General features: G+C 50.7%; 7 protein-coding genes across 7 annotated transcripts; 3 read left to right on the top strand and 4 right to left on the bottom strand.

Annotated features, from left to right (window-relative positions):
* Positions 1-1,265: 1,265 nt before the first annotated feature.
* Aspvir_005572 (SAGA histone acetyltransferase complex subunit SPT7) lies at positions 1,266-4,999 on the bottom strand (the record flags this gene model as incomplete). Its single annotated transcript, XM_043268785.1, has 4 exons — positions 1,266-1,914; positions 1,975-2,654; positions 2,706-3,838; positions 3,916-4,999. The coding sequence occupies 4 exons, from the start codon at positions 4,997-4,999 to the stop codon at positions 1,266-1,268; spliced, it is 3,546 nt and encodes a 1,181-aa protein (XP_043124720.1).
* Positions 5,000-5,650: 651 nt separating this feature from the next.
* Positions 5,651-6,380, top strand: Aspvir_005571 (VanZ family protein; the record flags this gene model as incomplete). The annotated part of the gene is made up of 2 exons (XM_043268784.1): positions 5,651-5,675; positions 5,767-6,380. The coding sequence occupies 2 exons, from the start codon at positions 5,651-5,653 to the stop codon at positions 6,378-6,380; spliced, it is 639 nt and encodes a 212-aa protein (XP_043124719.1).
* Positions 6,381-7,185: 805 nt separating this feature from the next.
* On the bottom strand, positions 7,186-8,637 carry ptpB (tyrosine protein phosphatase PTP1; the record flags this gene model as incomplete). The annotated part of the gene is made up of 3 exons (XM_043268783.1): positions 7,186-8,028; positions 8,096-8,361; positions 8,466-8,637. The coding sequence occupies 3 exons, from the start codon at positions 8,635-8,637 to the stop codon at positions 7,186-7,188; spliced, it is 1,281 nt and encodes a 426-aa protein (XP_043124718.1).
* Positions 8,638-12,517: 3,880 nt separating this feature from the next.
* midA (putative cell wall protein) lies at positions 12,518-13,297 on the top strand (the record flags this gene model as incomplete). Its single annotated transcript, XM_043268782.1, has 1 exon — positions 12,518-13,297. The coding sequence occupies one exon, from the start codon at positions 12,518-12,520 to the stop codon at positions 13,295-13,297; it is 780 nt and encodes a 259-aa protein (XP_043124717.1).
* Positions 13,298-15,692: 2,395 nt separating this feature from the next.
* Positions 15,693-16,553, top strand: Aspvir_005568 (uncharacterized protein; the record flags this gene model as incomplete). Its single annotated transcript, XM_043268781.1, has 2 exons — positions 15,693-16,284; positions 16,342-16,553. The coding sequence occupies 2 exons, from the start codon at positions 15,693-15,695 to the stop codon at positions 16,551-16,553; spliced, it is 804 nt and encodes a 267-aa protein (XP_043124716.1).
* Positions 16,554-16,837: 284 nt separating this feature from the next.
* pex19 (putative peroxisomal membrane protein receptor Pex19) lies at positions 16,838-18,135 on the bottom strand (the record flags this gene model as incomplete). The annotated part of the gene is made up of 3 exons (XM_043268780.1): positions 16,838-16,945; positions 16,992-17,830; positions 17,892-18,135. The coding sequence occupies 3 exons, from the start codon at positions 18,133-18,135 to the stop codon at positions 16,838-16,840; spliced, it is 1,191 nt and encodes a 396-aa protein (XP_043124715.1).
* Positions 18,136-18,403: 268 nt separating this feature from the next.
* On the bottom strand, positions 18,404-19,869 carry Aspvir_005566 (uncharacterized protein; the record flags this gene model as incomplete). The annotated part of the gene is made up of 5 exons (XM_043268779.1): positions 18,404-18,588; positions 18,648-18,813; positions 18,872-19,173; positions 19,333-19,574; positions 19,625-19,869. 5 exons carry the CDS (start codon positions 19,867-19,869, stop codon positions 18,404-18,406), a joined length of 1,140 nt encoding a protein of 379 aa, XP_043124714.1.
* Between the last annotated feature and the right edge of the window lie 1,212 nt (positions 19,870-21,081).

Raw genomic sequence — 21,081 nt, 5'->3', positions numbered from 1 at the left:
TCCAGTTGGGACCGACTGACTCACTCCGGCGAGACGGATGGACCCGACGGGATGGCAGTTGCAAGCCAGAATACTTAGCAACCTAATGGAAATCATTTTATTGTTTCAATCCTGTTCCAATGACTTTAATCAACCGTAGGTTAGAAGCCATATTACCTTGGACATGGCTCAGCTTCGTAAAACTTCTCTAGGGATCCATATAATGGGCGTGCTGTAAGAATGTGCGCGTGGTTTCTATTCGTGAATTGCCTTACTTACTTATCGGCCTGGCTGATGCGACGAACTCCTACAGCTTCAGGGGAATGGGTTGAAGTTGTGCTGAGACAGAGGCCATACAGACTTAGGATATTGTATTGGTTGAAGGGTTTCATTTATCTCTTCTCTTTCTTCAATAATAGGGCATATATCCTTGCCCGATCATTGCACTCAGCCAGCTAGCTTGTAGACAATCATGCATAGAACAAGAGATACAATCATGGAGAGACAGCACTTATAAAAGGGAGAAAGAGCGATACTTCGGATCGACTAAATGAATCACGACTGTCAAGAATCGATACAATAAGCCAACAAACTCCGACAAAAACTAGACAGGCAAACAAAACGAGGAAGAAGAAGAAAGTTCAGACAAAGAATCAATGCACAGCACAGCCGTGTTGATCAGAAGATGTGGTGCCGGAGGATGTAGAGTTGATGCTGGTGCTCATGTCCATGCGAGTCTCGAGTGATCATTATGGAATGGAGAGGAGAGGAGAAGTATTACCACTGACGCTCGCGTATTCTATGTTCTGTTGTTTGGGCTGACGGTATTGATGATCTGAAGTTAAAGTCGAGACAAGGGAAGCGACAGCGGTGTAAGTGGATTGAGGAGAATCGGTAGCTCGATAACTTTTTCAATGCCAATGATTAGATGCTATGATCCGCGGAATGAGACGTTGGGTTCTTTGGAAGGCGACCGCTCCAAACTATGTTGAGGTTGCCAATCGCTGTCGGTATCCGCTGTCTGGTCTAATTGCGGAGAAAAGCTTCAAGGCGCTTGTATGAAGCTCGTTTTATGTTCAAAAGGGCGCAGGTAGTCAAAGGGACGAATCGTTGAGAAATGAGGAAAGGGGTAAGAAAACATTGTTGAGGAAGAAAGGCCAGGTATAAAGATAGTAAGTAGTAATGATAGATAAAGTTACAATACACAAGAAGTCTTTTCCAAGGCGTCCGGCAGCACCTGAATATCCTCAATGAAGGTCAAACCGGTCCGGCATCACAGTCATAAATCATGACGCATCGTCCGCAGCCCCATTCGTCAAGGGTACAGTACTGTCGTTATTTTTGCTCTGGTTGGGATTTGCAGTGTTGATGGAAGCACTGCCTTCAGCACCGACGGCATCGGAGACAGCAGAGCTGTCAACCCCATTCTTAGCACTGCTAACTTCGGTTGTCGAAACCGCAGAGGTCTTGTGTCCTACTGCATCACCGGCCTTCAGATTCTTCAAGCCCGGATTGGCAGGTAGCGCACCGTCCATACTCATTGCAGCTTCATCGCCCTCGGCAGTGGATCCTGGGATGCCTGCCGACCCGCTGTTCTTCTTGACCTTTTTCTTGCTAGGCTCCGAGAAGGAGGGCCTGGGCACAGCTGACTGCCCGGGAGCAGATGGCGGGAGTGGCCTTTTCTGCGGACTGGAGGTAAGGCCCTGTTGGCCAGAAGGGGGAGGGATTTTGCCAGATGCTGGAAGGCGAGGTCGCGCAGCCATTGGTCTCTGCTTGGGCGGGAGCTCGAGATCTTCGACAAGGGGCTCGTTGTTGCTTGCCTGTAACTTGGCACGGAAGAATTCCTGCACCAGGCCGATCTGCTTGGACACTGTTTCTGACGTGACACGTGGGTAGGGAGGTGGAGGTGTGAAGAGTGTGACGGCTTGAGCAGCACTTTTAAAGGAGGATTAGCTCAAAGTGTTCGCTGTCAAAGTCCATAAAGAAGTGACATACCTTGGGTTCTGGGCCTGAGCGGCATGATACATCCTGTTTTGAAGAAGATGAAGGGGAACGCTGAGCGTTGCAAGGCCAAATTCTCTGTCCAGCCCCAACTCCTTAAATCCGAAAAAGTCTTCGTCGATGTCCTCAGCGAAATCACCACCGATGAACTGCTCACTTCCATCTGCAAATGCCTTTGAGCCATCTTCACCGCCGTCCGCAAGGGCAGGACGCAAGAGTTCCGAAAGCAGGGACCGCATGCGCTCATGCACAGTTGCCAATTTCGTTCCAAGTCGTTCGACATCGTCTTTGATGTAGGACTCGAGGGATTCCACGTCTGTTCCAACCGAAGAGAGAGTGTGTAAGACAATCTCAGGTTCAGTATAGGCCCGCTTCCACTGTGAAGTCGAGGACGAGGTTTCAGTAGGAGGGAGCTTCGGAGTTTCCATGTAGGATTTCATGGTCTCGCCGATCTTCAAGAAGAAGTCTGAAGCAATATCTGTCACTACGTCCAGAGCTGACGGTTGATACTCCTCAAACCCGGTATGATAAAAGATCTTGGCGACTGAGCGCTGCAGAGCGGCTTTGCAGACCCAAGGAGCCACCACTGGCCCCTCGTCATTCATGACATGAGGAGGGACATCTGCCTCGGCAAAGGGTTCTGGATTGTACTTCTGGAATTGATTTTGATACATCTAAGACAGATTAGGGGGCTCCTCGTTACCAAGCAAAGGACCGAGACTTACCTGAGATTGCAGTTGCATTTGCTTGACAATCCCAATTTTCGAGCAGATCTTTCTTGTTTCTTGCATTTGCCGCATATTTGCATCCATTTTCCGAGAAAGCTTACTATCCGGCTGAACAAACAGTCCCTTTGGCAGAATCCTCAGAAACTCCTCTGATGCATCGATGACATTGCCATCGGCATCTTCCCTCCACAGCAACTGCTCCGGGAGATCAGGAACACCAGACATAACGTCGTAGTAATCGGGAATGACTTTCTCCTCGTCACCTTCAATGCCCTCGGCCAGGGTCTCACCAGCAGCATCGGCCTCCATGGCCTGCGAGTTTGCATCGCGGGCGTGATCGCTTTCTGCAATGCTCTGTTTCTGGTTTCTCAACCATCTTCTCATTCCATGCTTTGTCCTAAGCAAGGCCGGTTCGTCCGAGTTGAGCTTGTCACCTTTGAAGAGGCGATGGCGCTCTGCAGCAATGACTGCTCGGTCCTTCTTCGTGACCTGCTTCCAGACCTTGTATTCAGGATCCTCAATCTCTATACCCGGTGTGTTTAGAGCGCTCAATGCATTGTTCGGAGTTGGTAAACCGTCGATCTCCATCGAGTCGCCGTGGACAACCGGTAGTCCCGTTCCGGCGCCGGCAGGGTCAGACGGTGTTTGGGTTCTCGGAGGCGGCGTCGCGAATCCATTCGGAGCTCCGTCCATGGCCACGTCAGAGTCCGAACGTACAGGCGCGGGCGGTTGAGAAGCTGGAGGTTCCGACGCGCTTGGAGTATCCCGAGCCGGAGCGGCGCCCTTCTTGGCGGCCGACTTGCCGGGGGCTTTCCTGCCTCTTGACGACATTATAGGCTCGTCGTCACTTTCCTCGGCGCCGTCAAGCTCCGCGAGCTGCATCCTGCGTTCCTCCGCCTCGACTTCAGCGCGATCTCTGATGACGATATCCGGTATCAGGGGAACCAGCTTTTCGGTCTCCTTCTTCATGTACATGGCGTGCTTGCGCAGGAAATGCTCTGGATTCGTGTTGTACTTGAAACAGTTGGTCCAGATGAGGTTGATGTCATCGACAAATTCCTGTTTCGATTTGTACTGAAGCGCCTTGAGTTTCTTTGTCATTGTCCCCAGATCCATCGGGTGTTTGATGACTGCGATGGAGATCAGTACAGCGATTACTTCATACTAGTGTAGCATTGGGTGCAGAGAAGAGGGGATGATTTCTTACTGGTATAATAATCCGGAGCATCTCGCTTGTTGACACGAGTCAAGAAAGCGGATGAATGCTCTGTCATAGCCTTGAGCTCGCTCAACACCTTCTCGGCAGCTTCGTAGAGCTCCTCCTGACCAATCTTGTCTTCACTGGCCCATTTGCTTCGATTCTTGCGGACTTCGCTCATCAAGCTTCGAAGTTCGGCGTCCGACGCTTGGACCATGTTGCGCTTCATGTCGATCCTCGCAATGAGGTTCTTCAAGGTCAGACTCGAAGCGCCCAAGTTGGCATTACTCAGGGAGCCGTAACCGTCCGTGCTCGCGTTCGCATTGGTGCTGCCGGCATTGGCTTGACTCGACATTTCAGCTTCTACTTGCCTCTCGGATTCTTCCAGACGCTGTTGGTCCAGCATAGCATCCCTGTCGTTCTCTAACGTATGAAACATGGTGTGGAAACTTCTCCGCGCAGCTTCCTCGGTGGCTTTCTTGTCCTCCTCCAGCTTCTTCCGGATGTCCTCAAGCGTCTCCTTCTTCGCTTCTTTCAAGCTATCGGCCGCAACCGATGCAGCGGTACTCGGACGATGCTTCGGAGACGGGACGCCATTAGGGTCATGGGACGGAACCGATGACTTGGATTTGGGCGGGGTGGGAGCCTCAGCCTCATCATCGTCATCGTCATCATATTCGTCGTAGTCATCATCGTCTAATTTTCTCGCCGGCTTCTTAGGGGCGACGGGGAGCGACACCGGTTTGTCGGCGCGGTTGATTTGGGACTCGGGTTCGTCCGTCTCGGCGTCAGCAGCGCCGAGGTCCTCTTCTGCGGTATGTTTTTTCGCAAACAAGGCGTTTATTTTCGCCTCGCTGCGCTTGTACAAATCGCGAAAGGTGGCAATGCGTGGATCTTCGTCGGCCGCAGTATCAGACTCCGATATCAAAGTACCCGCGTGAGCACCATCGGCCCCGGCAGAGGCGCGCATCTGCGGCGTCTTGGGCCCGGAAAAAGATTTAGAGTAGCCATTGACAGACCGCAAGTCATTGTGATCGTCGGGGTGCCGGAGATGCCCTGGTGGCTGCCAGGTGTGGTGGTGACCGAGCGACATGCTCGCTCCAAAACCCCGGTTCTGGGGCGGGCGAGGGGGCTCGTTTCTCCACGTTTAGGAACAAGTCCAGGAGGGAAAGAACAGGGGGGGTTGACAGGGAAAAAAAGACATAGAGAAAAAGGTCCAATCGAGAAAAGTCACAGGAAGATTCTTCCCGGTCCAAACCCGATGGCGCGGGGGATGAAATTTGATGGCGAAGATGGACGCTTCTGTATGAGGATCTCTGCGCGAACGGATGAGGTGAGGTCGAACGTGAAGGCGGAAAGGCTGCCGCAGTTTCAGACCAATTGCGCAGTTCGAGGTTGGAGGCAGCAGAAGATCATCACGAGCAATCTCTCTATTGATTTATTCGTAGGAAAGAAAAAAGACAATAGGACGGATACAATTGTCAGTATAGTCTTCTGTCAACAGTATCTTCTATTCTATTGTCAACCTCGAGTGATGCTGCTCTCCATTATTTGCGCCTTAGGACAATAATGCAGCAACCCATCCAGATGCAGCCGCACATGACGAACCCGGAACGTCGCCAGTAATCAATCAGTAGATTTTAGCAGCAGCGAGACATCACCGTTTCCTTCATTTCAATAAGTTGCCGACAAATCTCCCCAAGATAGCTTCGAGCTCCTTAGCCACTTCAGTTCTCCTTTCACCATGCGAATCCGCTACCCCTTCGCAGGTAAGTTCGAACTTCCAAGTGTTCCACCCATAGCTTCAGGCATCAACTTACTCTTTCCGGACAATACAACGCAACAACTAACGACACCCAGGCGCCTTTCTTTTCCTCCTAATCCTCGCAGCCTACATCGGCTTGCTCCCTCACAGCACCTCCTCCTCAATCCCATCGAGCCTCCAACCAAACGACAAATTCCTCCACGTCGTCACCTTCTTCTTCCTCTCCCTCGTCTTCTACTGGATCCCGGATACCACCCGCCGCCGCTCTCTGCAATTGACCCTGCTCATCTGCACCCTCGCTCTCGGCATCGGCTCCGAGATCGTCCAGGCCCTTCTCCCCAACGACCGCCCGTTCGACCCGTTCGACATCCTCGCCAACCTCGTCGGCAGCCTCGGCGCCGTCGGCCTGTGCAACTGGTACCACCGGCGGATGTTGGAGCGGCGGCGTAAGGCACGCTTCGGGGCGCTGGGCGACGAGCGCGGGGATGACGTCGAGCTGGGGGGTGCTGGCGGTTCGGAGAGTGGCCTCGGGCCGCAGGAATCGGGCGTGACGACGCTGGAGCAGGAGGTCGACAATTGGGATGAAAATGCGGTGGATAACTGGGATACCGAGGAGGGGGCGGATGAGTATTCTGCTACTGCTCCGGGGCGAGGTCCGGAGTCCAAAGTCTCGCCTGTTAATGGCGAGGGTGCGAAACGGTCAGATTGATTCAGCTCGCGGTTTGTTTGAGTCGTACGGTCTTGCCGGTTGCGCTGAGCAGATTAAAAAAAAGCAACCACCGACGGGTGCATTTACAGGTCGCTCATCGCTGATGAGCCCATCCTTTCTCATGATCGAACTGACATTGCATCCTTTGTCATGTCTATATGCCTCCGCCTACCTTAATGACTGCCTCTGTGGAAAAGAAATCCTTGTTTATGATATTTATGGCCAGGTTGTGAATCTCCCCGGTGATGCTGTACATTGATATCGTCCGTTTTCTCGTGCTTATATACCACCCTCTACTTCGGGAAATTCTGTTTGGAATTCACGGCGTCGCATGTACTCAGCGAGAACCTATAAAGAACATTTTGTCTTGCTGGATGGTGATCTTTCAACTGAATCCGGGTCTACATGCCCCCGGGTTTTCGCGAGTCTAACCTATCCTTCACTGCTTGAGGACAGACAATTCAGTCGATCCAATGACTCTAAAGAAACATTCATTGAATATTATATTCCTCGTAACCATATTCAGAAAATGTATGTTACACCAATTCTAATGCTGGGAAGTTCTGACCAGGGAAAGGAAGAACGACCGTGAAAGCACGAGGAAACGCACGGGAGTCAGTAATCAATGAAGTAGTCAAACATGATCCGGTATGCGATAATGCGCGATAGTGACGAACAGACGCGATGCAGGCCAGAAAAAAAAAATATCGCGATAAGTCGTCAACGTAAGACAGGTGAAGTGTATCTGAAGGTAAGGGGTGTATGTACGCGGAATCGAAACGTGGGTATGTGTAATCGGAGGGCTTCATTCATGCTCGGAGTTTCCTGGTGTTCCAGGCCAGCTCCTCATGGTGAGGGAATCATCAGTGACTGGCTCCAGCTCAGGTTTATGGGAAGGTAGATACTCGGAACTGTCCGATAGCTTGGCCATCTTCGCAGATCTCTCGTCTGATCTCCGCCCAGTGTAGCTCGTCGTCTTGCCAAGTTTAAGGTCGACCTGCTCGCGGAGCACCTCGTAGATGAACTGTAGTTGCATCTCATTATAGACCATCATCATCCGCTGTTCTCGCATTCGGTTGACCGTTTCAAAAATGGGATCGGTTTGCGGGTCGGTCACCTTGAGCAGCTGCCCCGATTCGAGTTCCCTCGAAAGATGGTCTAATGCGATGAAAGTGCCGGTGCGACCAACACCAGCGCTGCAATGCACGATCCGTGGGTTATCCGGCGAACATTTGGACGCGGAGAGCTCGATCAAGTGAAGCAGCGCTTCACGGTCCTCGCCTTCTGGCTTAGAGTAATCCGCCCAGCCAGCAAAGAGAAAATGCCAGACAAGCTTTGACTCGTTGGCCAATGTGAGTCGCAGTTTGCGAACCTCAGAGCGAGATTGTTGGTCAAAGCTCGATTCCAATAGAGTGACTTCGCCCATTATATTGTCATTCGCTTCTTCGTACTCCTCATTGTGCTCGAAAGGGTCATCCTCGTCGCGCCGCAGAATCATGGAAGGCCGGTCATGGTCTAGGGGAAAGTATTGTGCACATTTCTCACGGCCCGACTCGATCGTCTGCGTGAGCATGACGATGACACCAACATCCTTGCTTTCGTGGAATACCATGTGCCAGAAATGAGCAAGGTGCCCTACTTTCGGTCCCTTCATACACAAAAATTAGCGGGTCGATAGGCCGCCGTGATACACTGATATACGGATGCCCACATACCTGTGTTGCAATGTACCTCCTCTTCTCCCGAGACACCGAATCACTAAGCACGATGGGCGATGCATTGATGAAATCGCATTCGCCTTCCGGCACCCTGAGATGGATGCGCGAGTTCGCCCATGCCTGCACGTTCATATATCGGTTTCGCGCCCTGACCTCGGGATCCGCCTCCAAAGCCCAACGGTGGGCGGGGTCATTCGACAGCATCCCCTCGGCGAAGCGCGCCCGTTGTAGCCATTCCAATTCCTCAAATTTCTGGTGTATCTCTACGATAATAAAGAAACGTCAGTAACTCTGCCACACTTCAGGACAATAACATCTTGCACAGCGATCGGCAACCAAAATTGTGATCGGGCGGGCGCATACTGACCGATGGCAGTTTGGCACAGAAACGGGGGAACGAGTTCATTATCACCAGCTTCCAGGCCGGGATCATCTAACTCGGAACCGGACACAACGTCAAAAGCACCTTCAGTATCTTCGGGTAGAGCACGCTTAGTCGCCTGGACACTCGTATCGATCTTGATGGTGGGATGCGCCATCTTGGCCGCAGCGATCCTTTGGAAGGCTCGAACCTTGCCCAGGACGCCGCGCGCCTTCTTCGAGACCCGCTTTCGTGTTGAAGCAAGCTTTCGAGTGCCGCTGCGAAAACTGAGAGTATCTGGAGAAGGGGAGCGGGAGGGTGGTGCTGTAATAATCTGCCCCGCGTTGCCGTCCAATGGGTCGTCGCTCGTGCCGTTGGAGGGGTGTGGCAGGGATGATATCCGTAGCGTGGACAGATCGGGACAGCTGTGGCAGCTGCCCCTGGTCGTGATTTGCTTGGCCAGATTTTTAGGTCTCACAGGAACAAATTGCTGTCGATTAATATCTAGGGAAGGATGAGTGTTTGTATAGAATCGGGTCGGTCGCGAGGCCACCGTTAAGGTCCACGAAATGGGGGAGCAACAGGGTAATCTCGAACGGTTTCTCCTACGTTGAGGCAGGAGGTAACGAAGACAGGATATCTCCTTTCGAAACGCCAATGCTATGCACGATCAAGGGCTGTTAAGGTCGGTAGTACCAAAGGTATAGAATGCGGGAAAAAATTATTCAGAGAAAAATTACAAAAAAAAAGAAAGGAATAATGAAGGCAGATTATTGGAGCCCCTCACGATACGCGATCAATTTTGGTCTCCCCGCACCTGCAAGAATAATGTAAAAGTTGATAGAACGTGGCCAGGAACCTGTCGATCAATATATATTCGCAAGAAAATAGCATATAAGCAGAGTAGTTGTTGGGAGAAGAAGGAACAAAGGGACTAGAAGAGGGACAGGATCATCTGATAGTGTGAAATGCTATGTTTCAACTTTCAAGAACAAAGGCTATGATAGAATTGTTGGCGTGTTTCTAGTGATGTAACTGCTAAAGAAGGATGTTGATACCACATAGCATGAAGTAGGGGAAGGGGAGAAAGTCGACGTAAGTATCCATAGAAAGAGCTCTACTAAATGTCTTTAGAGACCTGCAAGAAGTGTAGGAAGGATAAATGTGCTACAAAAACAACAAAGCAACAATAATCACCCTGGACTCTAGCTACAGTCCTAGTGTTCTCACTGCTCAATATCAATCCGTATATCCAAGATATCTTGACTTGGAGGCAAAGAAACTCTGTTTTCTTCCATGGAGGACGAGAAGATCAGGGCATTAGAACAGCAAAAACTCCGCTTCTGACTGGTCGAGCTGTCAAACGCGCCACAAAAAGGCTAATAAGGGCGCCGCGCAGAGCCTCTTTTTCTTCCCAACTCCCAGCCATCACACGCCAAATACGCCTACTATTTTCATCCTATGCTCTGCGCTCAGGTCTTATGGGTGCCTGATGCATTCTGCTGACGCCTAAAATCACATGAAACTATCTTCTATAAGCTTCGAAAATTAACTATCATCAGTTCACAAATGGTTTTCAAGCTTTTTTGGCTGCGGACCCTGGAGGTATGTAGCACTAGACTCGGCGGCCAGCTCTTGACTGACATATGTAATAGGTTTGGTTAACTGCACGGGTATGTTTGCCTTCGACGCATCTCGACAAACATTCGCAAATGCTGACTTGTCAACTACAGCTGCTGGCCAGCCCAACATTTCACAGGATGGTCGGAAGAGTCCACCAAAAGGTTCAACACCTCAGGTACGGTGTACCTCCCGAAGAAATGGGAGGTACCAAGCTTGAAAAGAATGGTATGCGAGATACTGCTCCAGAAGCAATCATTTCTTTAAAGAGATTGTGCTGACGGCTTTGTCCGAAGGTCCCGGCCTCAAACAGTTTTTCGAATACTTTAAAGAAGAAATCAAAGATCAGCTCAAGGGGAAGCCACCGAATAAACTATGAACCCGACCTTACCAGATTTTCGATGTCTCATGAGTCGATGTACGATATTGTTTTGTGATGACCTAGAATTATACCCATCCATCGCTTTCTCTGCTCTGGCTTCCCCCGCCTCATTCGCGATAAAATGTCTATACTGTTGAGCTTTGTCTAGACCGGATAAAGATTGGGCTGCAGATTTCCTCGCGCCGTGAGCTGCAACTCTCATTCCATCCGAAGAAGAACGTCTTGCTTCATTCCGCTTTGCCCAGCCGATTTCCATGGACTGTTTGGCTAGGCTTTGAAGTTCGAAGCATATATAGATGAATAATTTCTTATTATGTTGATCTCTTCAAAGCAGCTTAGTATTGACGACAGATGAAACGACCCCCGTTCATATATGTACGATCCTTCAGAAGTCCTTAGAAATGACCCCTGGACAATCGCACAGCCTCAGGGGCGGTCTATGAAGAGCAGAACGTGTATCTCGGCCACCCCGGCCACTATTACTGAACCCCTGATTCAAAATGATAGCTCTCATGCAAACAATGACCGTCCAAGTTCTGTACCTGCAGGAGGCACACTTTACGTGAGCCCATTTGTGCATATATCTTCGAAATGTCATACGCCTGTAGTCAGGTAGGTGGGGATCTCGAAGGTGCCGACGTATGCCAGCGACGAACTACTATCAGCGCTGTTCCGACTTCAGATGTTTCATGCGGGCTTTCGCTGATAAGGGCATTCATGCTTGATCAGACTACCGTCACCGCCCTTTGGAAGTGAAAGTTCTATGGTGATACGTCCTAGGTATGTCCTTCTTTCACTCTATCTTAAATAATATGCATCTGACGACTGATGTCCCTTGCGCATAAAGCAGACAGTACGAACTCTGAAACAACTAGGTATGTGGTGTCCCGTGACACGAGGCGTATTTGCATACGTCGTCGGCATGTCCGGCACACGTAAGATGGCCTCATCCATCACTGCCGTAAAGGGAAGTTTTCCCTGGTAATTTACCGAGAATGGTGGACGGTCGATTCAAGGAGTGATTGATGATACCTTCATGAAAGATATTCCATATATCCTGTGTCTGAGTATATATTTCTTAACTATCCGTAGAAATGGAACGATGACTGAGGCTCGACAATGTTGTTGTGCTTGGATAATATTATTTGGCGCATGATCCGAGGAGACAGCTCATATAGGATGTGAGGCGCTTCTAGTGGTATTACCACTCCAAGAAGCGGCTGGGGCACTGGTAGTGCGTAAGGTATGGTAAATGTTCATTAAGTGGGTGCCTTAAAATAGCAGCATTGATGAATAAGCATCTAGTTTGTTGATAGTTATGTTATGCCGTACTCCGTAGTCTGCTGGCATATCTGGCATATTCAAAGGAGCCGATAGCCCGACATTCGATGGAGAATACCACACTAGAACATTGTAGCTGACGGATTAATCAGAGCAGTCACTTCCAAAAAATGTCAAGCCAAAGTAAAAGTTCGAAGGTCAGGGCGCCCATTGGAGAAGAAGGGTCTAGACTGTCTCACATGCTTTGTCACTATTGGCCAGCGGTCTCTTAGTTGCAGCGCTAGTCTTGGGTCCGTACATTTATTTGCTGGCACTTGTGTTTGGGCTTTTCCACATTGGTATGGTGGTAACGGTAACGTGGTACCGGGTTAGGCCAAAATCTGAGACCTCTGGACTGGCAGTACAACAGTCCCTTGGGTACCATTACCAACCTGCGACGGTTTCTGTCTTTCATTATTTTCCTTCCTTCTGACTTTCCAACCCTTTCTTCCTCCTCCAGTCTTTTCCTTTCTATCCCGCCTCCCTTACGCTCGCTTCCTGCACATCGTGCCTCCTCTTCGAATTTGGTCATTCGTTAACCCCTCAGTTACTGTGTGCCTCTCCTGGCTTGAAACACCTGCACTTCACGCGCCAAAAGAGGTCTCACTTATTTGAATCACCTCAGTAGCCCCGTCTTGAGCCGAGTCATCTCATATACGGTCACCGTCTCGGCTTAAGAGATCTTCGACACCTTCGACTAAGTCAGCTCTCGGTCACGTCTCACACCTCACCCATCATGCGAGTTGACCGTCTATCGTTCTTCCTCTACTCTCTGGCCCTCGTGGCCGTCACCGCTGGCCAGAGCCAGGGAGTTACTGATATAGCCGCCGTCACCTCTGGAGTGCTGACCGGCACGGGCACTTCGACGACCTCGACAACATCATCGACTGAGTCCAAAGAAACCACTTCTACTACTAGTTCCGAGAGTACAAAGTCGACAACAAGCACATCAACAGATACTACCTTGACCACTTCCACTCAGCCTACCCCAACCACGACTTCTACAACTTCTAAAGACAGTACTACATCATCTACCACCACCTCTGATGGTACGTCGACCACTGAGACCAGCGGAACGAAGACTTCCAGTTCGAGCGATGTGGTCATGACGATCACCACGACTCACACGATCAGTGGAACGCCCGTGCCGACCACGTACACCACCACTTCTCCACAGGGCAGCAGCTCGACAGATTCCCCTAGCTTGAACGGCTCAACCAACAAGGACTCCAGCTCTGGTCTCTCTTCTTCTCAGAAGAAGACCATTATCGGTGTCGTGGTGGGTGTTGGTGGTGCCATCATCATCGGTGCTATTGCTGTAGTCATGTGGAGGATCCGTGCCAGAAGACGTGCTGCGGCCGACAACGACGAGGCTGCCGATCTCATGAGTGGCACAGCTGTCGGTACCGGTGCTCGAGAGAAGGCCCCCAGCCCTGGAGCTGGCGGTACACCATTCAGAAGTACACTTGACCAATACCACAATCCTGGTCCTGTCAACGCTGCGTCCAACTTCTAAGGGCCATCTAGGCCACTTCGGCCGATGACAGTTCCTGGGTACCCTTCAAGGTTGTACATGTATATGCACGTCTTTCTTTTCATTTGGCGCTTGAATGGGAAGCATCTTTGTTCTTTTTCCTTGCTTTCTTTCCGTTGACTGCGTCCTCGCCATCTGCGATCGTATCTTTTCTTGCATCGTGTCACTGGCACGCGATAGACTGTCTGTCATTCCTTTTGAAGATTACGCTCCTTTCTGCAACTCAGCTGGTTGTCTCACGATGGTCCTTTTTGATTCCCCCTTTCGAACAACTTGATTATGTACAGGCATGCAATGGTTCGTCTTATCTCCGTCGCCGTCTCTCCTTCTGCAACAATGGTTGTGATCGCATAGCCATTTGACCAAAATCTTGTCATGTACGTACCTTTTAATTTCAGACGGAAAAATAGTCCAAAACACACTCAAATCTATCACCAACCGTATTACCGGGGTACATGGTAGTCCGTGTTGAGTAGAGATCTATGACAGTTGCGGATGTGTCCATGCAATTGAGATTAGCAGTTTCAGTATAGGATCACAACAGAGCCATAAAAATGAAGCCAAGATTACTGCAATCTTCGCCAGACTCCATGATCGTTAAGTTTGACTTTGATGGATTGAGGTTCAGTCTATACGGAGTAGATGTCGCACAGGCTACAGCAAGCCAGGGTCGTCCTGAAACAAGCGCTCCCTTTCCCCGCTTCAGCTTCCGTGCATGGTTACTCATCGTCTCCTTCACTCAATCAAATGACGAATTTCCTAATACGACTTATCATTTACAAAACAATGCAAGCTCGATAGTCACGGTCAATAGGGTCGCTGCGCTTATACAGGGATTGTAGCGCATCCCAGAGCATTGATATCCGCGTCGCGTCCACAGCCAAGGCGTAACTGCAAACAAAATGAAAACAACTATCTCCTTGCTCTGTCTGTTCGCTCAGACAAGTTGTCTCCTCTGTCTTTGGTCATCATTCTCTCTGATTCAAGGGGTGGCGGCGTCAAGACATGAACCCCTAGGTCTGGTATATGAGGCGGCGGCGGCGCCGCCACCGTTAGGAAAACGACAGGATCTTCAGGTTCGGGTTACGCCTTTTGTCTCTCTGCTTGGAGCTTTCGGCTGAGTGGCTAACTGTATTCGTTGTGACGGCAGTCCTTTGCGGGGGCTTTGGGTGGTGCCGCGCCTGCAGTGAGTTGTTTTGACCAGGGTTACGCGTGCTCGTGGGAACCAGACTGATGTTCTCTTGTGTAGGTGACAAACACTGGGGATGCTGAGAGACCGTACGGTGTTAGTGGGAATACTTTTGTATGTTCCGTTTCCTGCGTCGTGCTGTTGCGGTTGTGAAGCCGATGGTCATGCTAATGGGTTATCATGCAGACGGATTTCGAGTCGGCTGCTCAACGGAGGTTCGTCTGATCCAGCGGTAAAGCATGCAAATGGAATGTTGATGAACTCTCGTGCTCGACAGCTGCAATGAGCAATTTGATTCCTGCCAAAAGGTATATCCCGCCGATGCCCAAATTGGGTCGTCTCTAACCGGAGTTGATATAGATAGCGAATACGGACCCATCGGCGTCCTTCTCGCTGCAGGATTGTCAGAACCAGCTGAGTAAGTTGACTTTCCGGCTCGCAGGAAGATATGACATGAATTGACGTCGATCTAGAAAGTTGCATGTCAGTATCGACGGTGCAGGCCACGGCGGCTAGCATCAACCATCTGGAGTCCGCAAGTGATACGAACTCAGGACCGATAGCTCAGACGACGATCCCATATGATGATGAATTCGATCTTGTCTGTGATTTATGATGGCTTTCCTGTACAAACTGCTGCTCCAAACATGAACATGCGCCCAGTCGTTGTGTTGAACATCATGAGGTAGATGAATCGACAGTTGCGTACATAGACTTCTACATGAGTGCATAATCTCTCATCCCAACTGGATAGTTTACTAGAACGACCAACAGGTGTGTACGCTCTTGTAACTGATGGGATGGATACAACACAGCCATAAGGTACACATCACTAACATCTCAGCTTGCACTCTCGATGTTACCTAGATCGCTGTAGATAATCTTGCGGCCTGAGGAATGCAATATCTCCTAATACAGATTAGCGTCTACACCAAGTCGCGTGACCCCGTGCAGAGACGCGATTTTAGCGTCATTTTGACCCAGCTCGCTATCGACGCGACGGTGGCTGGGACACGATAAAAGAGCAACGATATTAATCTCCAGACAAGCACCATGACTCCACAATAGACCCTGCTATCATTGACTCCCAAAATCAATCGCTATTGTCCGGAGTATTGGCCTTCATCAAAACAGCAGCAACTGACCCGATCTTGCTTCGACCGCCACCGCTTCCCACATCTAGTTACCATGTTCGCAGCAATCCCACCAGCACAGCCCTACGCCTTCCAAGCGTCCTGCTCGCATTATACGCCAATGCATCCGTCTCCATTGTCGCCGCGCAACTCGACGCATGCCTCACCACGGCCAATGAACGGGGTTTCCTCCGCATCAACAGGATCTACCGAACGTCGCGCAACAAGCAACACGGACCGAGCAGACTCGGCATCAGCCCAAGCACACAACTTTTCCTTCTTTACAGAAAACACGGACTCTACCGCGACCGCGACCACAAAATCAAGTCCTTTCTCCTCGCGCTCCCGTTCCTCGCCCACCTACGCACAGCGCTACGCAACCCTCTCCAACCCCCTCAACAATGACTCCCGGACATACGCCACCTCGACCTCGCCATCCGCGCGCAACACACGAAGGACCGTCTTTCTCAATCGAATCAAGGCCGACCGCGACGGGGAGCGGTTTGAGAACCGCGGCGAGCAGCTGATGATGATAGAACATATAGCGGAGCAAAAGCAGTGGGGGGAGCTGATGCGAAGGCGGGCGGACGGGCTCATGGAGGCGTATCAGCTGAATGAGGATCTAGTGGAGGACATGGATGGTATTGGTATGTGTCTTCTCTCGAGGGTGCAGGGAAATCAAAGAGAAATCTGACAGTATGTAGATGATGCGGATGTGCGTGCTTTGGACGAGTATGTCTCGGAAGAGCAGGCTATGGAAACTGCGCTGTTGGAAACGGTGCATGTGCCATTCGGGAAGACGGGAAGAACGCACGATGCGAGCTCCTCGTTCAGTGATGAGGAGTACGATGATATTTTCATGGGTCTGGCTGATCAAGTACCGCAGAGCCAGGATATGGATATGTCGAGTGGATGAGTGAGTATATTGGCGATGGTCATTTGAGCATGCATTGCTGGCGTTTGGACGGATATCTGGCGTTGGTGTAGGGAACTCTTCCCAGACTCAGGGATCCTGAGAGACTGGTTGTTGCATAGATCTATCGGCAGAGGCCGTATCTTCATTGATGTAAATAGGGTATCGACGTGATTATATGTACAGAACATGCCAATAATAGATGGTATCAAATCTAGACCAGACACCATCGCATCCAAGCCTCAAGCAATCACCATACCCACTAACATCGGCTCTCAGATGCAACCTTATTGCTGGGGACAGTCAGGCAAAGCGGCCCCAGACCCGTCGCCTGTAACGTCCTCCGGCCAGGGATTCGCAACCAGTTCTTCCGGGGGACTACCCAGCGCTTGCATCTAGAGGGTATGAGCATATGCCATACAGGGAAAAAGAAAAACATACCTCTTGCATCTTCTCCCACACAGCGTGCCGATACTTCGGATCTTCATCTGTATACCCTTCTTCCTCGAACTTGGCCACAATCTCGGTCACAAGCTTAGCCTGTTTCTCGTACCGCTCCAAATCCTCAGCAGGAACCTTGCCCTTATTCTCCTCCAACCACGGCCCCCACTTCGCATCCAATTCCTTCATCGGCTCATACAGCATCTCCTTGTTGGAAAACTGCTCCATCACACCGGCAATCATCTGAGTGAGATCGAGATCGTCGCCCCCGTTTCCGACGCCCGCCTCCAACCCCTTGAGCAACTGCATCAGCATGTCCTCCGAAATCTCCCCGTCCTCCGTCGCCGCCGCCGTAGCCTTATCCCCAGACTCCTTCATCCGATGGATAGTCCGCTGAATGGCATCGTTGAAGGACTCTGGCGCAGCGGTCCCGGCACCAGTCGCAGACCCGGACTGTCCACCGGTACTCGGGCCTGCGCCTGCACCTGCACCTGCACCTGCACCAGCACTCGCACCAGCACCTGCACCGGCGCCCTCGCCTTCCTCCGCCATGACATCCGCCAGCAGCTGCTTCAAAAAGTCACCGGGCGGGATCCCGCTCTCCTCGAGCTGCTTCGTGAACGCGTCGGCCCCCTCGTTGATCGTGTTCTCGAACTCCTTGTTATCCGACGCGCCGGACTCCTGCGCGGCGTGGTTCATCATCTTCGCCATATCCTGCTCGAGCTGGCGCATGAAGGCGTCTTCGTCAAAGTCTTCACTGGCGGGGGCTGGTGCGCTCGCAGGTGCGGGTGCGCTTGTGCCTGGCTGGGGGGTGGGTTTGGAGAAGTTATCCAGTACCTCTGGGTCAGGTCAGCTTCGTCAGCTCGTCCATCATTCGTGTGCAGGGGTGGCGGGTCGTACCGTCCAACTCGTCAAACTCCGAGTCTTCGTCCTCGTCGGCATCTTCTACGGTCACTTTTGATGAATGAACTTCATTTGGTGCCTCTGTCCCTGTAGCTGTGGGCTCCTCATCGCCAGGCGAGCTTCCGCTGGTTGTAGGAGCTGGTGTAGTGCGGTTGGGAGCGTTCACTGCGGGGGCGGGTGCGCTCTCCTCGTGATGTTGCTGAGTGACGCCTGCACTGGTATTCGGTGACGAGGAGTCCATTGTGTTGGTATACTCCTGAGTAATTCCGAGAAAACGACTCGAAAAGAATCAAAAGGGTAGAGACCGGCGCTGTGGTGAAAGGGAGTCTGGCAGACGCGCGCATGTGAAGGAAGAATTGTCGGGGTTTCTTTTGGCGGGGAACCGAAAGCCGATCGCCGCGGCATCGCCTGTACTCACCTTACGTACGGAGGACGCCGTGCGGGTGTGCTACTATTTCTTCAGATTGGCCTTACAACGCGCTGGAAAGATTTGACCCTTTTATACACTCTCATGTATCCTTACGAATCCACTCATCCTCTTCTAGTTCTTTAGCGGAGCTACGCTTCCCCGGCTCCCACTGCAACATTTTCCGCATAAAGCGTAGAAAAATCGCTTTGTCCTGTCCCTCGAGAGTGGTTTCCCTCTCCTCGAGCGGAATCCGATCTTGTAATGGAATTCCAGCGCAGAAGTCGCCTAGAAGATCAGACATGGTGAGTGGATAGCGGAATTGACCATAAAAGAAGTTGTCTTACCTTCATCGGAAAAGAATTTGCTGCTCAGCTTCCCTTGAGCAAGAAGACTGAGCGGCGGGGACCCAAGGAGACCGATCATCTCAGCAAGGTGAGCTCGACTTCGGTATGTCTGAAGTTCTGGGTCGTGGCCAGTGAATAAGGACTCCCCTTCAAAAAGGTCCCAAATCTGTGATACAGCTGTTCAGAAAACTGCAGCAGCAGTATCATCAGACCTATTGGCTTACCATACATCCCACATTCCATATATCGACGCTGTACGTCCAGGGAACTTCCAGAATCACCTCCGGTGCTCGATAGATATTAGGTTGAATGTCTTCTGAGTGCTGTATGCCACTGGACATTGCTGAGCCAAAGTCGCAGAGGACCGGGGCGGCCCATTCCCTGGGCATTCGGAGTTCCCGGGAGACGTAGATGATTCTTCCATCTAGCTCCTTCCTCGGGCAGGGAGTTTGAAGCTCCCGCTCTTCAAAGTCACTGAAAACCGAGTCATCGGCGATGCCAAGCATGATGTTGTCGGCCTTGATGTCTGATGAAATTCTCAAGTAAGTAGATGATAGGAGTAAAGGAGCATGGAATCGGAGCACAGACCAGTATGTATATATAATCTGGCATTCTGTATGCAGAAAGTCTAGTGCTAAAAACAGTCGCTGCAGCACAAATGCGAGGACTGGTTTAGGCAGCCTACAGACTGGGTTGCGGTGCAGAAACATCAAAACACTCTCCCATAATGGAGGATGCACGAGGCATCGGTGTTTGTCGTCGGGCCCATCGACATCAAACGAGTCGAGTAACGATCTAATAGCCTTGCGACCTGGGTGGCTTTTCGGGGCTCTCTCCATGCGTTGGTACATCTTGAGCTCGTCGTCTAATTGCTGACCCATGGATGTAGACTTGATGAAGACCTTGAGGGTAACATAACGACAACGGCTGTTATAGCGCGTGAGCGAGCTGATTCATAACTGCCATAGGAGTCTCACTTCATATCCCGAGCAAGCCATACAGTCGAGCTAGTTCCGAACCCTAGTTTTCCTACGATTTGGTATCGGTCCTTGAAAATCTCTCCTATTCGAGCAGGATAATACCGCGAAGCAACATAATCTGGGATGGTTTCTTCTTCGATCTTCTGACTGGCAGGTATCCGGACGAAGTTCGGATTGGAGAATTCGCGGGGCTTCCATGTCCGTCCGAGTCGAGATAAAGAGCGTAGAAGCGATGGAAACATTATCATAAGAACTACTTTGTAAATCTCCGGAAATGAAAGAACAGAATGAATCCGATCGACATCTACGGATGCTCTGTTGTTTAGGCACTAGCCCCTGACACCACGGGAAATCACAAGCAATTCTTGCGCATTATAAGCATCATGCAAGGGACTTCACACTTGTTAAAGACAAGGCTGCTGCTATGGGGCTATATATCATTCAGCAAGATAAAATCATGGGGAAGTGAGGAATCATTCAAAAGACTAGCTTTAATTGAATGACAGAAGCACTTTTAAGGTAGGATTTAAGTAGACGGGTTCCCTGGTCACAAAGCCACATTGCGGGATCTCCACATAACAGATTTAGCCGCCAGACACTTCCTGTGACCAACGACAATATCAGAACATAATCTGATGAGGCCAGAACCACGTTTGGGTTCGGCAGAAGTTGAAACCAGTACAATAATTGACCAGTATCTCAGTCGCAATGGTGTCAGTGGGCGAAAGCAAGCTCAAGCCGATGTTTCATTTCTTCTAGCGGAGGCAACGTGTTGTTCGCCTGAGCAGTAGTAGCCAGGCCTCAGCATCAATGTTGAGCTTCATACAAGCATTCTCCATAGAGCTTCATCATGTTGGTCAATATATCGGACTTTGTCCATTTTTCGGCGTCCGAGCCCAGGTCTACGTGCCCTTGGCAATTCCATGCTCCGTAGTCCTCCAGATAAGTAGGCAGCCTTTATGTTTTCTGATTCTGTCTTGGGGTTCGGGGCACCAAAGACGCTGCCAGTGGTTATTGTCTAGCACCTACGAAGTAAACAGGAGAAAGTTTCAAGAGGCGCACTAAGATTCTAGGCAAATTGCTTGTACTTGTCCTGCAACGACTGCCAATATTTCCAGCTTCACACACAGATACAATGCTCCTGGACGTCTTCGCCGTCTTCTCAGTTGGCAGTTAATCTGGACAGGATGCGTGCGGTACTGCCTGTTACGTTCTGGTAATCCTAACGGTCACAGACCTTGATGCATGCGGTCATGAAATGCTGGCAAACGGCACATATTTGAAGCAGTTCTGAAGAGATTGAGCTATAGCTTGCTGTATTTCTCCTTCGCCTCACATCTCTTGCCATTTCTTCCGCTGTGGATTCGAGAGAGCAGGATTCATATTGCTGGAATAGGGGTCGTCTTTTATCGCCCGACAGCTGCTCCTGGGATCAGTCCTCGGAGATAGGCATA

Source organism: Aspergillus viridinutans (assembly GCF_018404265.1).
Source record: "Aspergillus viridinutans IFM 47045 DNA, scaffold_3, whole genome shotgun sequence".
In the NCBI taxonomy this organism is placed as follows: Eukaryota; Fungi; Ascomycota; class Eurotiomycetes; order Eurotiales; family Aspergillaceae; genus Aspergillus; species Aspergillus viridinutans.
The sequence above is the reverse complement of the archived record's forward strand: the minus strand, read 5'-3'. Positions and strand labels throughout refer to the sequence as shown.